At 46.8% G+C, this 25,497-nt stretch overlaps 1 protein-coding gene across 3 annotated transcripts; it reads left to right on the top strand.

Annotated features, from left to right (window-relative positions):
* The first annotated feature begins 261 nt into the window (after positions 1 to 261).
* Positions 262 to 22,603, top strand: LOC144683672 (interferon-gamma-inducible GTPase 10-like). Of its 3 annotated transcripts, XM_078546930.1 has the most exons (3): positions 9,060 to 9,198; positions 9,394 to 9,564; positions 20,452 to 22,603. In XM_078546930.1, the coding sequence occupies exon 3, from the start codon at positions 20,459 to 20,461 to the stop codon at positions 21,659 to 21,661; it is 1,203 nt and encodes a 400-aa protein (XP_078403056.1). In that variant the 5' UTR covers positions 9,060 to 9,198; positions 9,394 to 9,564; positions 20,452 to 20,458; the 3' UTR covers positions 21,662 to 22,603. The 3 variants fall into 3 exon arrangements, with proteins under 3 accessions (XP_078403057.1, XP_078403058.1, XP_078403056.1); XM_078546931.1 differs by lacking the exons at positions 9,060 to 9,198; positions 9,394 to 9,564 and adding an exon at positions 262 to 475; XM_078546932.1 differs by lacking the exon at positions 9,394 to 9,564 and having other exon boundaries at positions 9,047 to 9,198.
* The last annotated feature ends 2,894 nt before the right edge of the window (positions 22,604 to 25,497 follow it).

The following is a 25,497-nucleotide window of genomic DNA, read 5'->3' as shown; positions in this document are numbered from 1 at the left end:
AGTATTCAATCGGGTTCATTCTCCTGGTTCAGCCAACATTCAGTCATCCAGTCTGAACCAGATCTTAAGGTTCTCAGAGAAGAAAACTAACTCATAAAGTGCTTGATTAACCACTGGGTGATTAACAACAACCGTCAAACTCTGAATTCAGAGTTTTCAACCTCTGCTGAACGTGATCTGTTATCAGTGACAGTATCTAAGGGTCAGCCCAAGGTTTAAATCATGCAATGTGTTTACAATCGAGTTATACTGTTGCTGGCTCTGTAACTGCACTCTAGAGCGAGTGCCTTCCATTTCCTGCCCTGATACTAAACACCCCTCCCCTTCCCTTTTACTTATCCTTTAGTTGCAGTTTCATTTTCGCAGAAATCTTTTGCAGCTGCCAAATCCTCACAAAAACATCTTAATTTTAGGAGTTTGTGTTTTAAACAGGTCCAGAATCCAAACAGAAACAGCAGTGAAGGGACTGCCCAAGGTAAGTAGCTCCATTTCCACCCCTGCCTCGCTGCTGAGGCCAGCTGCTGGTTTCTGTGTGTTGAATGTCTGTATGCTGTTTAATTCCTTTTTAGTAGCTGCTGTTATCACAACCCTGAAACCCACACTCAGTGAGTGTGGTGTACAGACTGTGAGATTGGACACACAGTGAGTGAACGGTACAAGATATCTTTTTCACTCGTTTCTCTCCTATTTTCCCTCATGTTGTCTCTGAGTTTATCTTGTTTCTGAGACACACCCCTTGGTGCCTCAACCATGTTCTAAATTGTCTAACTCCCTTTCCAAGCTCCCACATTAGCTGATGCTGTTAACTGTTCCCCCTCCTCAGATATTAGTTCTCACATCTGCCGTCATCACCAGTCTCCTCAAAGGCCACCCTTGACCCCACCGTCCTTGCTAACCACTGCCCGAGCTCAAACCTCCCTCTTCACTCCAACATCTTTCAATGTGTTGTCACCTCCAAAATCCATGCCCACTTTTCTCAGAACTGCATCTTTGAAACCCTCCAATCAGGTCTCAGCCCCTGCCACAGTACTGAAACAGCTCTTTATCAAAGTCACACTAACATCCTCTGTCTGTGACAATGGTAAATTTCTTTCCTCATCCTTTTCAATCTGTCTGCAGCCTTTGATATGATTGGTCACGTCCTCTAATGTATTTTCATCATCATCATCCATCTGGACGGGTCTACTCTTGTCTGGTTCCATCCTTATCTATCTAACCTTAGCCATGGTGTCATCTGCAATGGCTTCTCTTTCACATCGTTACCTCTGGTGCCTCCAGTGATCTATCCTTCACCCCCTCCTATTTCTCATCTACATGCTGCCCCTCAGTGACATCATCAGAAAACATGCCAAGCTCCACATGAACACTGACAACACCTAACCCACCTGCACTATCTCTCTCAACCCCTCCATTGTCTCTGATTTATCATGCTGCTTTTCCAACAATCAGGACTGGATGAGTGGAAATTTCCTTCCACTAATACTGGAGAGACTGAATCCATTGTCTTCGGTCCCTGCCACAAACTCTGCCTCCAAGCTACTGAAGCTTTTCTCTCTCTAGCTGCTGTCTGAGGATGAACCAGGCTGTTTGCAACCTCAATGTCATATTTGACCCTGAGATGAGCTCCTGACCACATATCCACTGCACGACAAGGCAATCTACTTCAACCCTTGCATCACTCATCTGCTGATGAAATCTTCACCCATGTCTTTATTAAAATTGGAGCTAAGTGTTTATCACCCCTCTCTGTTGGCCTTTCATCCTCCATCCTCTGAAACTTGTTGAATTTATCCAAAATCCTGCTGCCCATATCCTAACAAACACCAAGTCCTATTCATCCATCACTATGGGCTCACCGACCTTCATTGGCTCCTGGTCCAGTAATGCTTCAGTTTTCAAATTCTCTCCTTCGGGTGGGGACTGATGAAGGTGCATGGTGTATGAGATGGGACCCAGAGTGGGTTCAGTTCACATGATGATGGTGGGAGATTGAACCCACAATGAGTGAAGGTTACAAGGTGTGTCACTCAGAGTGGCTGGTGGGAGATGGGACCCAGAGTAGGTGTTTGAGGGTCAGTAGATTAGCGCTGGGCTGATGAGGGCACTCATCCCAGAGTAAGGATGCATCCCATTTAAGAATCTTCCCAATTGAAGTTAATTGCACATTGAGTGTGAGCTGACTAAGCTGAGGAGCATAAAAAGGGACATTCAGGGGAAGTAAGAAGCTGAAAGAGGTTGGGACTTGGAGAGGTGGAAGAGGCATTTTACAGCTGGTTTTGTGCTGTTGCATTAAAAAAAACCTGTGTTTAAAACTTTGATTGTTTAATGAGTATAGTTCATAAAGGAAAGGAGGCTCAGAGATAGGGGGATCTGTCACATGGGTTACAGAATGAATACAGGTTAATAGTCTGAGACAAGGCATTTTGAAATGGACGCTTTAAATTGACAGCAAGTTACAACTTGAGGATGAGTGAAACATTGGCCAGGACTTTCCGGCCCCGTCCTGGCCAGACCCACAGCAGGCGATCCGGCGGCCCAGCCAAAAGCCCATTGGCTCTCGCCAGGACTGGACAATCCCAGCAGTGGGAGGGGCTGGAAAATCCTGCCCATTATTTTACCCCCACTGAAATCAATATCTTGTAATAAAAATGTGAGAACAGTACATGATTTTTGGTAAGATTTATGTTAGCTGATCTTGGTGTCTGTAACTTAATTGATTTAATCCACCCCAACTTGCCCTTTAATAAATTTAGTTTGGTTTGGAAAAGAATTTAATCGATTAAGGCAAAGGTAGAACTCTTTGGATAGTAAATTTTTTAAAAGCTTATTAAAAGAGAAAGGTGTATTTAACATCTTTAAGACAATGGCTGGAATTTTCCAGCCCCATTGGCGTCAGGCATCGTGGCAGGCGGGGGAAACAATAGCGAGAAGACCAAGAATCGATTTCACACCAGCATGAAATCACAGTGGGATCATCCAACAGAGCCCACCATGGCGGAATTCAAATCCCACTGGAGGCCGGTGTGAACCCGCTTTGCATCCCGCTAATGCGATGCAAAGTAAGGCCTGACCAGAAACGTCCCCAACGCCAGATTTACCCGTTACGCCAATGGGAAAACACGCTGTCCATGTCTGGACAAGTGTGACGTGCAGAAATCGGACTTACAGTCAGGGCCTTGCTCAAATCGCTGACATCTGAACAGCAGAAGCTACAGGAGACCTACAGCTACCGGACCCAGGAAGAACGCATGCATTGCACGCTGGGCAGATTCTCATGGACATGGATCTGCCGCAAAGCAGGTCATGGAAGGATGGAGGTCTCCCTTGATGTCTGGGGTCTGCTTCAGGCCATCACAGCCTTGGCTATGGGCCTATGAGCAGGTGGTCGGCGATGGGCAAGTAAAGAAAGGTCCAGCAGTGAGTTGGAGAGTAAGATGTACCGGGGGTGGTGGGAGAGGAAGGTCTAGGTTTGACTGGGAAAGGTGTATCAGGATGGGGTGAGGATTGGAGGGGGGACAAAGATGTTGGGGGGGCGGGGGTGGTGGTGAGGTTGAGGTGGGGAAATGCAGGTGACAGGGACTGAGATTGGGAGTGGGGAGGAAGGAGTTCAGAAGGAAGGAGGAGTTCGGAAAGAGGAAGGAGTCCAGGGGAAAGAAGGTGTCCGGGGGGGGAGGATGGAGTTTGGTGGGGGGAAGGAGTACCTGAGGGATGAAGGTGTCCAGGGGAGGAAGGAGCTGAAAGACACCATTACACATTACTCACGTTGCCACTGCAGGAACTCACCCATGGCTACCGCGATGGAGTGCAGGTCTGTGTGCATCCCTGCGTTCTGCTGGACCAGGGTCTCCATGGTGTCTGTCATCTTTCCCATCGAGACCTCCATAAGCACACAAATGGGCACCACTTCACCAGAGAGCTGGCAGACACACTCCTCCGACTCATATGCCACCCTTTTGAGGGCTTCCAACAGCTCTGTGTGATGTTCCCCCGCCTGCTGCTGTTTCTCCTTGATGAGTTGGAAGGCCGAATCCAGGGAGTCATCTCTGACTCGGACCTCACAGATGCCTCTTCCCCAACAGACCTCCGAGTGCTGGGGAGCTCAGCTGAACCTGCCTCCTCCTGCTGCGGACACGTGTCCATGCGGTGACCACCAGATTGTGAACCCGAGTCTGCTCTAGACCTAGGTCCCACCAAGGTGTGTGTCTCTGCGCTGGTGCAGGATGTTGGTAAGCACTGTGACGGGTCTTCCATGCTGCTTATTTCCAGCTCTTCTATGGAGGAGGTGTCCTCTTGGCTGGAAGTGAGGACATGGATGGAGCTGAGGGACTGGCTGGTTGAGTGTGTTGGTCACTTGCAGAGCTCCCTGTGAACCAAAGTAGAGATAATTAGTGCATAGCAGCAGAGTCAAAAACAGGAGAGGGAGCACTCAACAGTTAAGTTGAGGGAGGGATGATGTGATACAGGATCTTCACGTGGGTGTTCGCCGCTGACCTCACCATTGCCATTGGCATGGTCCACATCCTCATCAGTCAGCACGATGGCACACTCCTCAAAGTGTGAGGTGCCTAATGTGGGCCACTTCACACACACCCCCCCGCCCCGGTCTGGGACCTCTCCCTGCTGTTGTGAGCCAGTTTCTCCTGCATGAAAACAGATGGAGAGAGCATGAGCAGGATACATGGCACAGCCTGGAATGTTTGTGTGGTGAGCGGAGCCATGGACGGGATGGGGACATGAGCTCCAGATGATATGAGCCTGATGGAGATGTGAGGGTGTGTGTGAGAGTTTATGGTGTTGTCCCTGTGGATGTGTGATGGGTTTGTGAGTGTGTGAGTTGAGAGTGATGAGGTGATTGACTTACCCTGGCGGAACAGATGAGAACATTCATCCTCATCCTGCACTGGATGGCTGACCTCCTCCCATAGCACTGACCGCTGCTGCCACCACCTCCCAGGCCGGATTGGTGACTCTGGTAGACCGCCTGCAGCCAGAGCTGGGGTAGAGGACATTGCAGCGGCCTTCCACTGTGTCCAGCAGACGCCCGAGAGAGGCGTCACTAAATTTGGGGGCTGCCATCTTCTTTGCTTTTGGGACACTGTCGCCTGGAGCAGTCCTGGTCTGAAGATATGAAGTATGTGTGCGCTTTGGTGCACTTTAAATATGGCATTCGGAGCACGGAGGTCACATTTTGGTGGGAAAACCCGAGCCTGCCCACTAGCAATCCGGTGTGTTTCCCATCAATGCATTATTAATGAGGCGGGATGTGTGGGAACGGGACGATGCGGCGCGGAAACCCACAATCACGGCTGGCGGGTAAAACGTCCTTTTTCCAGTCCACTGCTGCACTTTGCGCAAATCTAGGGCGATTCCACCCAATGACTCTTTATAACTTCATGCAGATGATCAGTCCGTTGAAGCGTAACCTTCTCAAACTCCTTTGACAGTTGTTCTCTCGGAATTCTGTCTTGGGTGACCTTCAGAGCCTTTACCTTCAGCCCCAAAATGACCATTACCTCACGTCAGAGTTTGACCTGTTGGAACATGACAGTGGGTCAATTTTGTTATCGGATTAATGGAACTGGATCTCCAATTACTTACAACACCTACTTTCAGTATCTTAGGAGGGAAATGCAATCAGCTTATTTCAGACTATCCCAATTATCTGATTCTATACAATCTGTTATTCATATCGTTTCTAATTTTGAGGCAAATCAAAGCTTGAAGGTCTCTCTTGCCAATACATTTATCTTAATTGCACATTCTGTACATATACAGCAGTTAAGATTTTACATTTTTATGGAAAGTGCAACTCAGTCTTTATAATCTAACTACTGATCCATTATTGATTCATTAAATATAACTTAATTAAGGCTCAGCACTTATTCAGTGGCTAATTAACTCATAGTAATTAATACAATAATCTTTCATTAATACATTGGTTTAAAAAAGACAGTTTGAAACTCTTTCGAGTTATCAACAGTCACAGATTGCAACTCTTTCGAGTACAATCACAGTTCTTGGTTTCCGGGAGTGGGATATGAACCCACAACCCTCTGATTCAAAGGCGAGGGTGCTATGAACTGAGCCACAGCTGACACCAAAAGACAGTTTGAAGAAGGCAATTGCTTTCTGACTTACTAATTACGATTGGATTGAGCAGTGATCCTTATTCCTGAGCTTGATTTTGGCAGAATATGATATTCTGTAGCTTAGCAAAATTGGGAGGGAATTTCTTTGTTTAAACAATTCTGCTAGCTCTGCAATTTCTAAAAACATTAGGTTTATAAAGTGTGCAGTTTTTTCAATAACAATTATCTGTTACACCATTTCACTAATTACAACTTAATCAAGGTACACTTTTTAAAAATAATCACCTGTTTGATGACTGGCTTTTAATACAAAATTAATGAATAGTTAATAAAGAAAAGTTACAGAATGTGCAATGGCTGCAGAAAGCCACATATTAGTGTTAAAATGGCTGCCTTGACCTTGTTAGTTATAATGGTGAACAAAGTATGAAAGTTATTGATTTTTAAAACTAAGTTTACTACTCAGGCCTACCTACAATAAAGGGAATCTGAGGGAAAACAGTGTGAGAGCCAGCGTGAGCGGAGAGAGACAGAGGGCAGAATTTTGCCATTGGCATGTGGGGGTGGGCCTGGCACGACGACGTGTAAAATGACACACGATGACGTTGGGCGTGCGTCCCGACATCATCGCGCGTCATTTCAATACTTCGTTCGGCGGGCGCGCGCTGGAGGCGGCTGTGCGCCCGCCGAACTGTCAACGGCCTATTAAAGCCATTGAAAAAGTATTTAAACTGGTTGGATCGCTGCCCCCACTCTCCCTCCTCCCCCCACCCGCACAGGTAGTGAGAGCTACCGGCTGCGCGTTACGCTGGGTGGGCCTTAATTGTCCCACCCGCGTAAAATGGTGACACGCAGCCTATCACGGGTGGTGATCGGCTCTGTGCCCGCGCCTGCTCGGTCCTGCCAAGCCCGCCCGCCATAGGAAAAATTCTCCCCAGAAAGTCTATGGAGAAGCAGTGTGAGTGTCAGTAAAAGAGGAGTGAATGACCTTTATCCACGGAGCCCTGCATGTTTCTTTCCCTCAATTGTCTATCCCCTTCCAAAATCATTCATTGTCTCTGTTTCCACCACGCTAATGTGCAGCAAGCTCCAGGTCATTACTACACACTGTGTAGAAAAGTTCCTCTTCACATTCCCCACCTCCTGCCCACTCCCCACAATCCTTGACAACAACCTTGAATCTGTGTCCCCGGTCCTTGTACTATCCACTAATGGGAACAGTTTTTCTTTGTCTGCCTTCTCTTCTTCTTCTCTAGGTAATAATCTTCAATTACTCGAGGGCTGCTGAACCACAGCTTATGCCATGATTTTGCTATGGGACAGGGTGAGGAGACAGGCCGCATGTTTGCCTCTGCTGGAACAGGGATCGAACCCCATGCTATTGGCATTATTCTGAAGCACACACTAGCTGACACTAACTCTCCTATTCATTGAGTTTCAAGCGATTTATGTTGCATCTTATTAAACACTTTCTTATATTCCATATAGACAACATCCACCGGATTTCCTTAATCAGCCTTCTCTGTTATTTCATTAAAATATTCAATTAGATTAGTCAAGCACAATCTGTCTTTTACACATCAGTTCTGTCTCTCCTTAATTAACTCAAACCTCTCCAAATGCCTGTTAACCTTTTCCCTGATTGTTGTTTCTAACACTTTACTCTCCAGTGATGTTAAACTAACCGGCTTGTAATTACTAGGAATGTCCTTGCATCCTTTCTTAATAGGGGTGACACATTTGCCATTTTCCAATCCTCTGGCACCTCCACCATATCTAGAGAAGATTCAAAAATTATGGCAAGTCCTTCCAATATCTCCAACCCCACTTCCTTAAAAACTTTAATCTTTGCAAGTTTTATAAATCACCAAGACTCTGGTGTAGGTAGCAACATAATAAAGTTTACAGATGATCAGAAAGTTGGCAAACTAATCGATCATGATGAGAATAGTCATCGTGTTAAGAATTTGACACTGTCTATGAAAGGGTTAAAAATGTAATTTGAAAATAAATCCTTTGAGAAACACATACACATTAATCTCACGCACACACACACATGGGCACAAAGGCCTTGAGAGCAGGCTTTTCCAGGCAGTGAACAAGCTGATAATATTGTACCTGCTTTTTAAAGAAACTTGGGCCAGGATTTTACATTGGTCGGGCGGGCTCGGCCGGAGCAGGCAGGGGCAGTCAGGAACCTGACCGCTGCACGCATTCAGCTTCGCTCCGCACCGCCATTTGATGCAGACGGGCCAATTATGGCCCACGCAGCATAATTAACAGCATCAGCGAGAAGGGGAGAGAGCTCAATGTCTCCCGGGTCCAATGGCGACCCAGCGGCTGATTCAAAAGCGGCTGCGGGTGCCATGCAAAGGCTGCCAGTGAAGCAGACGCACCTCGTCATGGAGCTGGTTACTGGTGAACAGGGCAGGCGGGAGGGCAGGGCTGAGCGGCAACCTGACCCACGTTCTTCTGATGAGTGTCTCACTGCCCTCCTACAGGAGGTGGCAGCACACAGAGAGGTCTTTATACCCAGGGATGGGGGGAGGAGGCCCCCCCCACCTCACCAAAAATGTCTGGGGGGAGGTGGCATCCAGGGTGAGCTCCCACAAAGTGGTGAGGCGCACAGGGGTGCAGTGCTGTAAGTGGTTCAATGAACTCCTGCGATCGGGAAGGGTGAGTACCGTGTTGGCATGGGTCACTTAGCACAGCCGTTAGGAGCTCCCCCCCCACCCCACCCTCCCCAGGCCTCAGAGTTCTTAGAGTGTGAGTGGCAAATGTCAATGAGGCAGCATCTGGGCAAGGGGGTGAGATCTGGCTGCTTGGACTGAGTGTCTTGCGGCTCCAGGGTCACGAATCAGCTGAGCCCTGCGAGGTTTTCCTCAGGTGGGGTTGGCCAGGCTGCAATGGCGATGCAGGTACAGGGTGGACTAATCAATGCTCCTCTGTCCTTTCAGGAGAAGACATAACAATGCAGAGAGGTTGTGGACTGACGGGGGACCGCCCCACCTTTTAATCCTAAGTAGATATGAGCAGGAGGCTCTGGAGCTGGAGAGGTGCCATGCGCCTAGGTCAGCCGGCCGTGGTGAGGTTGGGCTGCCACCGGGAGGTAAGATTGCAATGCACTGAGGTCAGAATGTCTGTAAGAGCGACCATTCCAGTGCTGTCTCTATATTGATGTGAGCCTTGAACACGGAATCCCCGATAATAATGGAAAGATGAGGGCACCTGATCTGGGTCCCAAGCATGCACAGTAACAGTGTAATGGCCCCAACTAATGACATGTCCTTGTTCTTCCTTTCAGGATCACCAGCAGCCCATCCGGGTGAGGAGCCTGAAGGCCCACTGCTGACCTCAGAGGACAGCAACCACGTATATGCACCTGCACCACACCCTCTCAGCCAAGCAGGCACCAGTGCAGATACCAACACCTCGGTGGGCATTAGATCATCGGATAGTATCTCGGTGCACAGCGGTGAGAGCATTTCACACTCGCTTGAGATGCAGGCAGAGAGTGCCAAGGCGCCGGCAGTCGGAGGGCTGCTGGGGACCAAGAACATGCTCAGTCGGTGGCTGATGAGCCCCTGGAGTCGTCCCTGAGGCAGCAGATGTTGGAAGCCCAGCAGGGTGTGCGGGAGGATCTGGCGGAGACACATGAGGGAATGCGTGTTATGACCTCCATTGTGGAGGAGTCCATGCGGAGCATGACCAATGCAATGACCCTCATGGCCGAGCGCAATGCCTCCTCCATGGAGAGAGTGATGTCTCTAATGGAGAGGCTCCTTCAGGAGCTGAATCAGAGGTTGCTGGGGATGCGCTCGGACCTGCAAGCCCTCATACTGGCAATGACCTCAGTGACTGTCAGTGTGGGAGATGGATTGGGAACCCAGTATCCCAGCTCGGAACCCATCCATCAATGGTGAGCAGGGAGGTCCAAAACGACCTGACATTTGTGCACGAGCTGCTTGTCAGTCTGTGGGCTCCTCTCAGGGTGCCAAGATGATGGCGGCAGCTCCTCCACCCCTCTGCCAGTGACCGTGGCATCCGATGAGGCTGCGGTGACTGGGGAGATGCCAGCCATGGCATTGGTTGCTCCCTCCCAGGCGAGGCCAGCACAGGCTCCACGGGCCAGAGGATGCTCGCCAAGGTCATCAAGGCCAACAGGACAGCAGAGTCAGCAGGTTGTTTCCAATGCCGGTGCCAGCGAGGGGGGAGAACCTAGACGTAGCACCCGCAAATGAAAACTTAAAGTACCTTAAGCACAACACAGGATTATCACTGGTGATATTTTTTCCCCCAGTTTTACATTAATTATTAGTAGATGTGATGGAGAACACCTTTCCATTTAATTTATATTATGTATGCCAGGCACCACAACATTAGATGTGTTTCTGTTCAATAAGCCTCTGGGTGCATCATTAGTTCTTCAGCTGCAGGGTAACCCATGATGTTTTGAGTGACTTGTTTGTCATTGAGCTTTATTGAAGTGGAACATAGTACATATTGTTCACCAAGCAAATGTTCCTGTCAGGTTTCGAGTATGGAGCCTGCAGCCCTGGCATGTGGTGGTGGTTCTTATTTGGTAGGCTAGTTGAAGGAGCATTGGATCAAAGCCTCCCGGGTGTCCCTGCCTCCCTGGAGGTTGTCCGGGTCAGCGTCTATCCCCTCAGCGTTCTCCTGACTGTGCTCATCCTTGGACTCACTACTGGACTCATCGTGTGCTGCCAGAGCAGCTGCATCAGCATCTTCTTCCTCCACTGCGTCCCCCCTTTCCAGCGCCAGATTGTGGAGTGCGCAGCATGCAACCACTATCAGTGACACACGATCTGGGAGGCATTGCAGTGCGCCCCATGAATGGTCCAGGCATCAGATTGCATCTTGAGAAGACCTATGTCTCTCTCCACCACAGCCCTTGTGGAGGCGTGGCTCCTATTGTACCGCTGCTCAGCCACTGTTCTTGGATGACAGAGAGGCATCATGAGTCACCTTTTGAGGGGATAGCCCTTGTCAACCAGCTGCCATCCATCCAGCCGGGCTGGAGCACTGAAGAGCCCCGGCACCTGGGAGTGTCTCAGGATGTGAGTGTCATGGGAACTGCCTGGGTACCTTGCACAGACTTGCAGAATCTGCAGCCTATGGTCACACACTATCCGCAGGTTCATGGAGTGGAATCCCTTCCTATTGATGAAGGCACCCGGCTCACCCGCTGGTGCCTTGATGGACACATGTTTGCAGACGATTGCACCCAGGATCTGGGGGAAACCAGCAGTCATGGCAAAGCCTCTGGCTCGCTCTGTCTGGCTGGCCTCGTCCATGTGGTAGTGAATGAAAGTCAATGCACGCCTGAACAGAGCATCTGTCACCAGCTTGACACAACTGTGGACAGCTGATTGGGACACTCCACAAAGATCCCCCACTGACCCCTGGAAAGAGCCAGAGACATAGAAGTTGAGGGCTGCTGTGACCTTCAGAGCCACTGGCATTGGGTGTCCACCCACACTGTTGGAGCTGACCTCAGGGCCGTTCATCTGACAAATGGAGGTCACTGTCTCGCTTGAGAAGCAATCCTTCAGCATTGCACCTCAGATATATTGAGGTAGCTGCATCGCCACCTATAAACCCTGGCAGCAGGATAGTGGCATCTTCTGTGGCCCCTTCCACCTTGGACTTCCTGTTGGCCCTGTGCCCCTTGTGCCTGCGCCTGTCCTCCCAAAGGTGGCTCCCCTGGAGGCAAAATAGGGACACCTGGCCTCCTCCCTCTTCTGACCCTCTTCCTCCTCAGAGGAGGTACCTCCAGCGGAGACCACAATCTCCAATCCCAGGGTGAGGGAAGGCTGCCTGATACCTGGAAGGGCAAGTGGTATGACACCTCCGGAGTCCTGAACTGAAGTCTGTTATTTCTGTCAAAGCAGCTCTGAAGCGAAATTAAGGTGCCCTGTTCACACAAGCAAGCAGCAGCAAGGTATAAGCTAAAGTGCTAACAACTCGCATTAGCGAGCCCTCTCACCCCTCTTATCCCCCCCATGGATGAGGTTTTTGAAAATGGAGCAGACCCGCCTGCCTGTTGCGCCTGTGCGACGTCCTGAAAAATCGCATGGGCTGCGAAAAATCACAGACAATTGGTGCCTCAAGGGCCTTAACTGGCCCGTTAATTAATGGTGTGCCCGCCTCCATCCTCATAGCACCCGCCTAGCACTATATCATGACGGTACACGGTGACGTTGGGATGCACACCTGATGTCATTGTGCATCATTTTACCTTCCGGTGTGTCGGACGCAAGCCCACATGCTGAATGTAAAACTCTGCCCATGGAGCAGAATTTACGCTTGTCAGGCAGCCAGTAGTGAGTCAGAAGAGGAGCACGGTGAGGGGAATGCTGAGGGCATGGAGACAGATCTCGGTAACCTCCAGAGATGCAGGGACGCCTCCAAAAGATCCAACGCTCTTTCAGCTAGGCTGCCAAATAAGTGCTACCACCTCATGCCAGGGCTGTCGCCACCATCCTGGATCGCAGAAATGACCCTTTCCTTTGCCCCCAAGATACACTCAGTGCCTGTGCAGTAAAATTTTGAGCCACTCACGTCCTGCATTACATACTGGTGTACCCTGCACCGACAAAACAAATGAAGCATACTCAGGCCAAAAGCAAATGTAATATAACGTTGGCACTCACAGATTATTAACATAACAATGTCAGGCGTTGATGGTCACACCATTAAAAAAAGGAAAAAAAAAAGGAGAACAAAAGATCACCCGTGACCAGCCCCTCTTGTGTTTAAAGTGCTTTAAACCTACGTTTACGGGTGCTACGTCTAGGTGCTCCCTCCTCGCTGGCACCGGCATTGGAGGCAGCTGCTGACTCTGCCGTCAGTGCCTGTATGAGGGTTTGCAGGTCTGAGCGCCACACCAAGAACCCTTGATTCTGTCCCTGGAGTTGCCTCTCCATGAGAGTCACCACTCTCTCCATGGAGAAGTCAGTGCACTCAGCCATGAGGATCGATGCAGCACTGATGCTCTGCATGGGCTCGTCCACAACAGAGACCATGGCGCACGCACACCCTCATGGATCTCTGCCAGACCCTCCCACACACCCCACTCGATGTCCAGCATCTGCTGCCTAGTGGACAACTCCAGAGGTCTATCATCAGTCTTCGCCTGAGCATCGTCCTGGTCCACAGCAGTCCTCCAACTGCCGGTGCCCTGGGCACTCTCTGCCTCCACCTGCACCTCAAGAAAGTGTGAAGTGCCCTGAACAATGTACACCGAGATACTAGCCGCTGATCTAATGCCCACCAAGGTGCTGGTATCTGCGTTGGTGCCTGGCTCAGAGCGTGGGTGTGACGCAGGTGTTTCTGGAGCCTGGTGGTCCTCTGGGGCCTGGGTAGCTCCTAGGGGTCCTGAGATTGGCTGCCTGGTGGCAGACCTAAGGGTGAACAAGAACATGTTAACTATTGAGTTAAAGTCATCACACAGTCACTGTGCATGCCAGGCAACTTGGTGAGAAAATGTAGATCTGGATCATGGTGCTATCGTCTTTCAATGATCAATGGGAAATCCACTTTGGAGGCTCCCATCAATGATGAAGCTGCACAAGAACCTTTGCACCATCCGAAACTCTCACCTCAGTGCACTGCACTCTTACCTTCATCTGATACCGCAGCCTCACCACAGCCGGTTGACTGAGGTGTATGGCGCCTCTCGAGCTCCAAAGCATCCTGCTCATATGTGGAAAGGATGAGAAGGTATGGGGGTCCTCCTCCAGTCCGTGACCTCTCCATGTTGTTCTGGGATATCTTCTCCTGAAAAGACAGAGGAGCATGGATTAGTCCACTCTCTACCTGCAGCACCATTGCAGCCTGGCCAACCCCAGCTGAGGAGCACCTCACAGGGCACATCTGAGTCATGGCCCTCAGGCCAAGCAGCCACGCCTCACCCCTTGGCCAGCTCCCATGTCATTAACAGACGACACTCAGACTCTAGCACCCCTGAGCTCCACGGGGGGGATGGTCAGCCCAAAACACTTCAACACACTGACCCATGCCAACATTGTACTCACCCAGCACTACATCCAGGTGCACCACACTATGTCGTGGCTGCTCACCCAGACTGCCACCTCCTCCCATGCCCTCTTTGTGAGGTGCAGTGGTGTCCTCCTCCCATCTCTGGAGGCAAAGGTATCCGTTCTGGCAGCCACCTCCTCCAGGAGGGCAGCGAGGCACTCATTGGAAAAATGGGGTCCGAGTGCCCAGCCGACCTCACCTCCCACCTGGCTTCTACGTCTTCATTTGCAGACATGCCTTTACAGCAACTCCAATGTGGGCAGCCTCCCTGGGGCTGCCTGAGCCTTTTTTGGTTAGGCCACTGGGTCGCCACTGGACCCAGCGGCCAACAGGCCCACGCCTGTCCCTTCTCAAACATTCTACAGCCGGCATTCGTGCTGGGCGAGCCTGCCCGATGAGAGAAAATTTCTGCCCATGGTTTTACTTCTGAAGAATTGCTCAGAACAAAGGGGTCTAACAGTAAGACAATGGTATATTCTAAGGCAACAGGTTTTCTTAGGTAAATAAGCCAGTCAGATTTCATGGGACCATCATTGAGTCAAGATCTTAGAAAGGCTTTCTCATAGCTGAGGCAAAGACAACAGAAGGTTACTTTTGATATTTTTAATTGTAAGTGCAAAACTAAAGTATTATTTGTTTGAATATCCTACTTGTATCTCTAAGTGGATTTGAAGTTTGCATTTACTATATTTAGATGAATTAGTTAACCTTGCATTTAGACTCTGCAATATTCAAAACATTACCAGAATGTAATCCAAGGTGTAAGTTTAGAATAAAGTATTATAAATTAACCATTATAAAAAGTCTTAGTCTGTAAACCTAATGGATCCTAACTCTTCCAGAGATCTTATTTATAAGATTCAAAGGTCTGGCAGAGGTTACGCTCTAATAGGAGAAATAATTCTGCTATAATGTACCATGTACATTTTATTCTGAGATATCTTTGTTTAGTCTAAATACTCATGGAAGAGAGAATATTTTATCTTAAGACATCATCAATATCTAGCATGGCTGATTTAAGCTCTTATGATGATTCAAAATATTTTTCAGTTGAAGTTTTAAGCTAACAATAGTTCAACTGAATAAATTTATCTTGCCAGGGTCGGGGTGGTGGTAAAGATAGCAGAATCCTAATAATACACTGTAGAAACTTTAGGTTTATGAAGTATTATTTCCAATAATAATTATCTATTGCATCAACTCACTAATTTTAACTTAAGCATACAATAAGTTATAATTAATCAAAAATACATTACTTAATAATTATCTGTTTGACGACTGGCTTTTTTTCACAAAATCAATAGATAGTTAACAAAGAAAAGTTACAGAATGTGAAATGGCTGCAGGAAACTGCATGTTAGTGTTAAAATGGCTTCCTTGACCTTGTTACTTGTAATGCTAACTACAGTATGAAAGTGATTTATTTCTAAAAGTAAATTTGACTACTTAAGCCTACATACAATGGAGGGAATCTGAGGGGGAACTGTGAGAGCCAGTGTGAGCGGAGAGAGGGTGCCATAGACAGTACGGCCTAGCAAGCCACCTGACTTTAATTCAAACTGTTACCAAAAAATTGAATAAGAAACAAACCTGGATGGTCCACCTTGCATTTACATAGACACTGGAAACAAGAAAGGGCCATTCAGACCTGCAAAGTCCTCTTCACCAGAATCTGGGACTTGTGTCAAAATTAAGAGAGTTGTCCCACAGATGAGTCAAGCAACAGCCTGATATAGTCTTACTCACTGAATCATAGTTTAGACAATATCCCAGGCGCACCCATCACCATTGCTGGGTTTGTTCTGCCCAGCTGACAGGACAGACCCACCAGAGGTGGCAGCACAGTGGAGAAGGCAGTGGCCACTGCTGACCAGGCTGGCTGGCCCTATTTGCCGGACTGGGCTTAAAGCAGGTGGTGAGGGAAGCAATGTGAGGGAATAATCACTAGACCTTGTCCCTTATTTGTTGTAGATGCATCTGACCATGACAGTATTGGTAGGGGTGACTGCTGCACAGTCCTTGTGGAAACAAAGTCCCATTTTCACACTGAGGGCATGTTGTGTGGTAATATTACCTTGCTAAGTGGGATAGATTCAGACCTAGCAGCTCAAAATTGGGCATCCAAGAGGCGCTGTGGGGAATCAGCAGCAGCAGAGTTGCATACAACCACAATCTGTAACCTCATGGCCGGGCATATCCCTCATTCTACTAAACCAGGCTTCAACCCTGGCTCAACGAGGAATGCAGGAGGACATGCCAGGACCAACACCAGGTATACCTAAAAATGAAGTATCAAAACCTGTTGATGTTACAACATAGGACGATTTACATGCCAAACAGTGGAAACAGCATGTGATCGACAGAGCTAGGCAATCTCACAACTGTCATGTCATTAAGGCATGAAATGAAACCAAATTTGGGCACATCAAAACTTTATTCTTTGTCAAGACCCTTCCTAGTTTGAACACCTCTATGAAATCTCTGCCTTCACATTCTCTGCTCCAAGGAAAATTGTTTTTTCTCAAGAACAATTAGGGATGAGCAACAAATGCTGGCCTTACCGGCACCACTCACACCACACGAAGAGTTGTGGACGTGTTACCTGTTAGTTCTTTTATTTCAATGTATGTGATCTGGCAGTGGCTTGTGTCCAGTTGTGGGTGAGGGGCTGTTGGTACAGAATCTCCCTCTAAAATCACTGCTGCTTCAACCAGTGTTCTGCTTTAACCAGTGTTCTGCTTTAAACTTGAAAATATTTCTTACATTCACAAATTTTTTTCCAAATACATATGTTATTCATAAAATGTATAAAAGTTCACAATGTAACAGTTAAGATTTGACATGATATAACATGCAATAGGGATCATTTTCTTGCAACGCAGTATGTGAGGTGCCTCACCACACTTGCCATTACAGGTTATATTTTCAAAGTACATTTATATTTCATCTCAAGCATTCTCCAGTGTATACAGCCCAAGGGGTTTTACATGGGTTTCAGCCCCTCAGTATACTATAGTCAAATGGCCTTATGCAATGGTCTTTTCCCATTGAGCCTGAGTGGCAGTTGCCCCAAGCTTTAGCGCATCCCTCAGCACGCAGTCCTGGACCTTGGAACGTGCCAATCTGCAACACTGGGTTATTGACAGCTCTTTCCACTGGAAGACCAAGAAGTTTCAGGTGGACCATAGAGTGTCTTTCACCAAATTGATGGTTCTCACAAGATCACAAGAAATAGGAGCAGGAGCAGACCACATGGCCCGTTGAGCCTGCTCTGCCATTCAATACGATCAAGGCTGATCTTGAGCTTCAACTCCATTTCCCTGCCCACGCCCCATATCCTTAATTCCCTCAGAGACCAAAAGTCTGTCTATCCCGGCCTTAAATATACTCAACAATGGAGCATCTACAACCTTCTGGGGTAGAGAATTCCGAAGATTCACAACTTTTGAGTGAAGTAATTTCTCCTCATCTCAGTTCTAAGTGATCAGCCCCTTATCCGTATCCCTGTGTTTTAGATTCCCCAACCAGTGGAAACGATCTCTCAGTGTCTACCCTATCAAACCCCTTCAGAATTTTGTAGGTTTCAATGAGATCACCTCTCATTCTTCTAAACTCCAGAGAACATAAGCCCAATTTACCCTCATCATAGGACAACCCCCTCATCCCTGGGACCAATCTAGTGAATCATCACTGTACCGCCTCCAATGCAAGTATATCCTTTCTTCAATATGGAGACCAAAACTGCACACAGTACTCCACCAAAACCCTGCACAACTGTCGCAAGACTTATTTATTCTTGTACTCCAATCACCTTACAATAAAGGCCAACATGCCATTTGCCTTCTTAATTGCTTCTGCATGATAACTTCCTGCATACCTTGTATGAGCACACCCGAGCCTCTTTGAACATCAGAGTTTACAAGTTTCACACTTTTTGAAAAATATTCTGCTTTTTATTCTGATGACCGAAGTGAATAACTTCACACTTCCCCATATTATACTCCACATGCCATCCTGTTGCCATCTCACTTAACCTGTCTGTATCTCATTGCAGCCTCTCTGTGTCCTCCCCACAGCTTACCTTTCCACCTAGCCTGCAACACCAATAAACGTGATATATTAATATAGATTGTAAATAACTGAGGCCTCGGCACTGATCCTTGTGGCACTCCACTATTCACTACATGCCAACTTGAAAACAACTCGTTTTTGCCCACTTTCTGCTTCCTGTCTGTTACCCAATCCTCTATCCATCCTAATATATTACCCCTAACTCCATGAGCTCTTATTTCGCCTATTAATCTTTTGTGTGACACCTTGCCAAATGCCTTTTTGAAATTTTCCTCCAAAAGCAGTTGATATTTATTTCAGTGTGCATTCCTGGGAACAGACTGTGGAGCACAGAGTTCTGTGCCATGGAGCTGCTCAGGGTTAACCACGATAAAGCCACTGCATTTCTCTCCAGAATGTTTTTGCACAGGCACATTCCAGAGGAAGGTGATGATCCCTTCCCCATCTCAGCCCCTTCATGGGCAGCAAGTGGAGGCAGTGAGACTCCAAGCACATAGAAAGGATCTGAAGGGGAGTCAAGCTACCTCTTAGTACTTTTTTGAAAGTTCTGGCGATGAGGTATTCTGCCAATTTACTTTGGCAATCTGCTCTGGGAACCATCTGACGGGACCCACCATCTCTTTCCTACATGTGGACCACTGTCTGATGGACTTGTGGTCAAAGGAGTTTCTCTGCATAAATTTTTCCATGAGGGACAGGTGGTACGGCACGGTCCAACTACTTGGAGCGTTCCACGGCAGCGTGGCCAGACCCATCCTTCACAACACCAGGGACAGGTAGAACATCAGCATGTAATGTTACTTGGTATTTGCGTACCGAGGGTCTATGCACAGCTTGATGCAGCTACACACAAAGGTGGCCATCAGGATGAGAGTGGCGTTGGGTAGATTTTTTCCCTCTTTATCTAGAGATGTGTACATTGTGTTCCTGCATTTTCATTCTCAAGATAAAGCAGAAGATGGGTATCTGTCACAATGCAGGAGTTGGGTATGGGCCATTCTAGAGGAATACTGAGAGCACCTCATACCTGATGAGCAGCTTCTTTTACCACAATGGAGAGGGTGCATAGCTCCCACATGCCCAGTTTCTGTTTCATCTTGACAACACATTCCGTCCCGTTTTTAGCGTACGCCTTGGCCCCCCCTGAACCACATCCTCAGCACCTTCAGGTAGTCTGACCCAATGGTGAAAGGGACAAAGGATCAGTTATCCCAGTTTCCAAAGAACATGGCCTCATCCTTGTCACAATTTACCTTGGCTTTCGAGGCCTGTTTGAACTGGTCACAGATGTTCATCAGCCTGCACTCCAACAGTGGATCTGAACAGAAGACAGTGGCACCATCCATGTACAGGGAGATTTTGACTTGAGTGTCTCCCATGCCTGGGATTATCACCTCTCTAACATCTGCATCCTTCCTCATGGACTCAGGAAAAGGTTTGTTAAAACTCACAATTAAGACCAGGAGAGATGGTAGCCCTGTCTGACTCCAGGTTTGATTGGAAAGCTTTCTGATTCCCACCCATTGATTGAAACTGCACTACTGATGTTTGTGTAGAGCAGTTGGATCCAAGTCATTCCCCAAACTTCATTTTGGAGAGCACATCCATTGTGTAGGTGTGCAATATTCTGTCAAAGGCTATCTCCTGGTCCAAGCTGATGTGGTAGTTGTCCACCCCACTTGTCCTTCACATCGGTGACCATATTCCTAAATTGCGCGATGCAGTTTCTTCTCAGAGATAACGGTGAGCAATGATTTCATTCTGTGGAATTATCCCATTCTGAGTTGGGTTTTGACATGATTGTTGTTTAACAAACACTGAACACTTGTTGTGGGTGGACTAACTTTAACCAGGGAGAGTGAGCATAGTTTAACATGGGGGCAAGACTTAGTAGCAGTAAAAATGGAAGTCCAATCGCGTTTCATACCAGCCTTGTCCAACTACTGACTCAATCTACATTTTTGTCAATACATAATTAAAATGCTGCAGATGCTGGAAATCAAAAACAAAACAACAGAAAATGCTGGAAAAACTCAGCAGGTCTGGCAGCGTTTGTGGAGAGAAAAACAGAGTTAACATTTCAGATTAAGGCCTTTCATCAGAGCTACCTTTTTGTTATACTTTGTTAGATGTAGCAAAAAGAAGCCAGAAAACACCCCAATAAAGATCTAAAACTTCTCAATTATTCCCGAAATCATGTGTAACATTTGTGTATTTATGTCATTTTCAGAGATCAAATGGCCCAGTCTACTCTCTCCAAGCTCTTCACTGTTCAGGAGAACAGGAACCTGCAATCTATGTATAACATGGGGGAATTGGAAGCAGTGATTCTTCAGATAAAGAGTAAGTCAGACAATTTAGACAATGTGCAGCTTAACATTGCCGTGCTGGGTGATGTGGGCTCAGGGAAATCCACTTTCATCAATGCTATGAGAGGTCTTCAGAGCGGTGATCATGGAGCTGCTCCAACTGGGAATGAAGAAACCTGGATGGAGCCAACCAAGTATCCCTGTCAGGATCTGCCTAATGTTCAACTCTGGGATCTTCCAGGAACAAATTCCTTTGGTTTTGAATTAAATAATTACCTAAAGAAGGTGAAGTTTGAAAGCTTTGACTTTTTCATCATCGTGTCCCAGGCCCGATTCAGAGAGAACGATGCAGAGATTGCAAAAAAGATTCAAGGACAGGGCAAAGAGTTCTACTATGTCCGATCCAAAATAGACAATGATGCTCATTCACTGAAGAAGCAAGGTGCTGATCTTAATGAAGGGTGGAGGACAATCCGCAGGGACTGTATCAGTAACTTCCAAACTGTTGGGGTTACACCACCAGACATTTTTCTCATCTCTAGTTTTGACCTGGAGGAATATGACTTCCCGAGATTAAAGTCCACCCTCGCCAGGGATCTCCCAAGCATTAAATCAAATGTTCTCTCACGCTCAATCCCAAAGATTATGCTGGATGTTACAGAACCCAAAAAAAGAATGTTGATGAAGAGAGTCTGGTTATTGGCCATTCTGGCTGGAGCAGTGGGTGCAGTGCCAGTGTCAGTGCCAGTGCCAGTGCCAGTGTTGTCTGTCATTACCATCATTGGGTTGACAGTTGCTGGTCGGATCTACCTCCAGAAACAGTTGGAACTCAGTGACAAGCTTCTGCAAAGCCTGGCCAGCAAAGTCGCTAAACCCAGTTCAGTTCTGAAAGCTGAAATGATTCATCGATTGCCAAGGAAGATGCCAGTAGCAGTTACCAATGTACTGTTGGGAATCACCATCGCCTCCTGCATGATAACTGGGATCAAATACAGCTTCAGTCCTGTGACGCTCTCTATCTTTGGGGCCGTGTCATCCTTTGCTCTTACCTACAAGTTACTGAAGGATTCACTGAAAGACCGTTTGGAAACTGTACAGCGGCTGGTGAAGAGTGCACTGAGCAGAGACTGACATGATTCCCCACACATTACACCAATTAATTTTACTCAGTTTGTAGAGACTGTAGTGATGTTTGATCTAGAATATGACAGATTAACTTGATCAGGTCAGGGGTCAAATTCATTTTCTATTCTGGGCCTAATCCAATATCGTGGTATTTGTTATTATCAAACTTTATTAAAATAGAAATGGATGACGATAAACTGTATGGATATTTGCTTGCATTTAGATTTAATTTACTGTTTCTGCTGTCACTGATACCTGGCACCTCTTAGCTTGAACCATTGCATCAACATTTGGAGCGAATGTTTGGACGGAGGTTGGTCTTGGATAAAAACATGAGGATCACATGTCACTATTGAACTTTGTACCTCAATCACTGACCCTGGAAAGTGAATCCCAGAGCTTCACAACCCCCTGTGTAAAGAGGTTCCTACTGACCAATGTTCTAAGACTCTTACATTTAATTTTGTCTCTATGGCTCTTCGTGTTTGACCCCTTGACCCCTGGAAGCAGCCTGCTTCTATCTAACCCATCCCACCTTTCACCATTTTAAACATTTCTATTGTATCACACTGGAATGTGCCATGACTATGAGAAAGAGGAGTCCTAACAGAAAGGACACAAAGTTAGAATGAGCCTAAGACTGAGCCACCTAGCTCACTGAACAGGAATACACTTGTCTTGTTCAACATCCTGTATTCCTGATCAGTTATGCAACTACAATTGCTGACTCTGTGATTATTAACTATAAACTTAATGATTTTTAACTATAAACCACCAGCACATAACACTCTTTGCTGTACACACCTTGTAAATATTATCCCTGAGTCCTCCAGAGTGAGGAGGGAAACAACAAGAGGGGAAGGAAGGGTTCTTCCTTCCCTTGGCAATCTCTGTGTTTTACTCTGTAACCTTTACTGTCCAAATAAAGTACCTTCCTTCAGGCTTTTATCGTGTTTCCTTTGAAGGATATGTTCTCCCTCTTTCTGAGTCATAACAACAACTTGAATTTATATAGTGTCTTTAATGTAGTAAAAAAATCCCAAAATGCTTCACAGGAGCGATGATCAAACAAAATATGACATGGAGCTACATGAGGAAATATTAGGGCAGATCAGCAAAACTTGGTCAAAGAGGTGGCACAGATGTGTGGTAAGAAAATCATGTCAAGGTAAAATACAAGACCGAGGTTGCAAACAATCCTGTTTAACCTCAGATAACTACCAGAGAAATTGGCTAGGTAACAGACTGGTGGTGATCAAATACATGACTTTGGTTTTCCAAGTGTTTATTTGGAGGAAATTTCTACTTACTCATAAGACCATAAGACATAGGAGCAGAAGTAGGCCATTTGGCCCATCGAGTCTGCTCCGCCATTCAATGAGATCATGGCTGATCTGATAATCCTCAACTCCACTTTCCTGCCTTTTCCCCATAACCCATGATTCCCTTACTGATTAAAAATCTGTCTATCTCAGCCTTGAATATACTTAATGACCCACCCCCTACAGCCCTCTGCGGTAAAGAATTCCACAGATTAACAACCCCCTGAGAGAAGAAATTCCCCCTCACCTCTGTTTTAAATGAGCGCCCTCTTACTCTGAAATTATGCCCTCTGGTCCTAGACTCTCCCACAAGGGGAAACAACCTCTCAGCATCTACCCTGTCAAGCCTCCTTGGCAATAGTACATTCATTTCCCTCATCTAAGTCATTAATATATATTGTAAATAATTGTGATCCCAGCACTGATCCCTATGGCACTCCACTAGTTACAGGTTGCCATCCTGAAAATGCCCCCCTGTAACCCAGCTCTCTGTCTTCTATTGGTTAGCCAATCCTCTATCCATGTTAATATACTACCCCCAACACCATGGACTCTTATTATATAGCCTTATGCGCCACTGAACGGCGGGTCCTTTAGAGACAGTGGAAGAGTCAAGAGAGCTGGTGGTGAGGTAGAGCTGGGTGTCATCAACGTACATGTGGAAACTGATACCATGTTTTTCAATGATGATACTGAGAGGTAGAGAAATAAGAGGGAATTAAGGATAGATTCTAGGGGAACTATTGCAAATGCGGTTCACCGGATTCATCAGTTCATTTCATGCGATATCAGAAATGGCTGAACACACTGAGCATAGCAAAGGGTACAGGCCCAAACAATATCCAGGATCTGGTGTTAAGGGCTTATGCACCAGAACTTGCCATGCCCCTAGCCAAGCTGTTCCAGTACAGCTACAACACTGGCATCTACCCGGCTATGTGGAAATTTGCCCAGGTACGTCCTGTACACAAAAAGCAGGGCAAATCCAACCTGGCCAATTACTGCCTCATCAGTCTACCCTCTGATGGAAAGTGTTGTCAACACAGCAATAACTTGCTCACTAACACTCACTTTGGGTTCCACCAGGGCCACTCAGTTCCTGACCTCATTACAACCCTGGTTCCAACATGGACAAAGAACTGAACTCCAGAATTGAGGTGGGAGTTGTTACTATCCCAGCTGAAATTACCCCTGGACATGCCTGATCCCAGGGAGGAACCCAGCTCGATAGATCCTAACTTTTATGTGTGCGTTTAGATACGTGGAGAGTAGCTACCAAACAGAGTCACAGGGGTCAGCTGATGACCTTTTAACAAAAAAATAAAACATTTCTTCCACAAGAAAAGATGAACTATCTTCCAATACTCCTTCAACCACAACTATACCTTTACAAATATATACAGATTTGTAAAGATAACACAAGTTACAAAAACTATCTTATACTCTAATGTTCACAGTAAGTACACAGTCCATGTAAAGATATGGCACCTTGTGGTCAGACACACCATACTCTGAAGCCAAGTGACAGATGCCACCTCGACCAGATGTAATGGATCTCTCTTCAACTCCCCTCAGATGCTTCTCACACCATGAGCCAACCAGTCTCACTGAACTCCATTCTTCACACGAGTGTTTCCAATCTTTTGGAATCTTCTCCCAAACATTTACTTTCTCTCAGATGCCTTCCCACAAGGGTTCACCTCCAGGGTTTTGAACTCTCCTTCTGGGTCACCACATACACTCAAGCTATCTTCCATGCAATCTCTTTCTCTGGCTCAGCCGTTAACAATGCCATTGCTTTGCCAGCCCAAAACAAAGAGTTACATACCTTCAGTTGTCCCTTTGGGCCTCCTGGCCTCTTGCAAGCTGTTCTCACTTTAAATATGCTTTCTGCAGCTTTTGTCTTTTTAGATATGAAGCTTAGAGCCTTTCTCTCTGCCCCTCACTCTTAACTTAGCTTAACAGGACTTTTTCAAGGTTCCTGCCCTTCCTTCAACTAGAAGGCCTTCTTTAGACTATCACCTCTTCCATTCCTTTGGATTTTGGGGTCTTCTCTTTAGCTTGGGACTGGCTACCTGTCCCTTTTGCTCCAGTCTCTCCTGGCAGCAACTTCAAAACCAACTAAACGCCAACAACTTCCAAAACAAAGCTGCTGCTTCTACTCTTGTGTGTGTGTCTGTGGGAGGGACATACCTCTCTGGGCCCCTTTCCAATTTTTCTACTGGTATGTTTACCTTTTCTTTAGGAGTGGTAAAACTCTTCATTAGAAATGCAACTACCTTTTAAAGTAGAACTAAACCCTACTTGGCCTTTCTTAACATGCAAATACAGAAATACAAATCAAACTTAAACTTTAAAGCTAAAACTCATTCCTAACACACACAAATATAAATATAACTTACTTAACTATTTCTATTCCCTAACAGAGTAACTGCCCTTGACAGAGTGTGGCATAATGGAGCCCTAGCAAAACTGTAGTCAATGGAATCAGGGAGAAAACTCTTCTCTGGTTGGAGTCAT

The sequence above is a fragment of the Cetorhinus maximus genome, chromosome 8 (assembly GCF_964194155.1).
Source record: "Cetorhinus maximus chromosome 8, sCetMax3.hap1.1, whole genome shotgun sequence".
In the NCBI taxonomy this organism is placed as follows: Eukaryota; Metazoa; Chordata; class Chondrichthyes; order Lamniformes; family Cetorhinidae; genus Cetorhinus; species Cetorhinus maximus.
This window is presented reverse-complemented; position numbering and strand designations above follow the sequence as displayed.

Coding starts and splice junctions, on each gene's coding strand:
- LOC144683672 (XM_078546931.1), top strand. CDS start 20,459: ATGGCCCAGTCTACTCTCTCCAAGCTCTTCACTGTTCAGGAGAACAGG.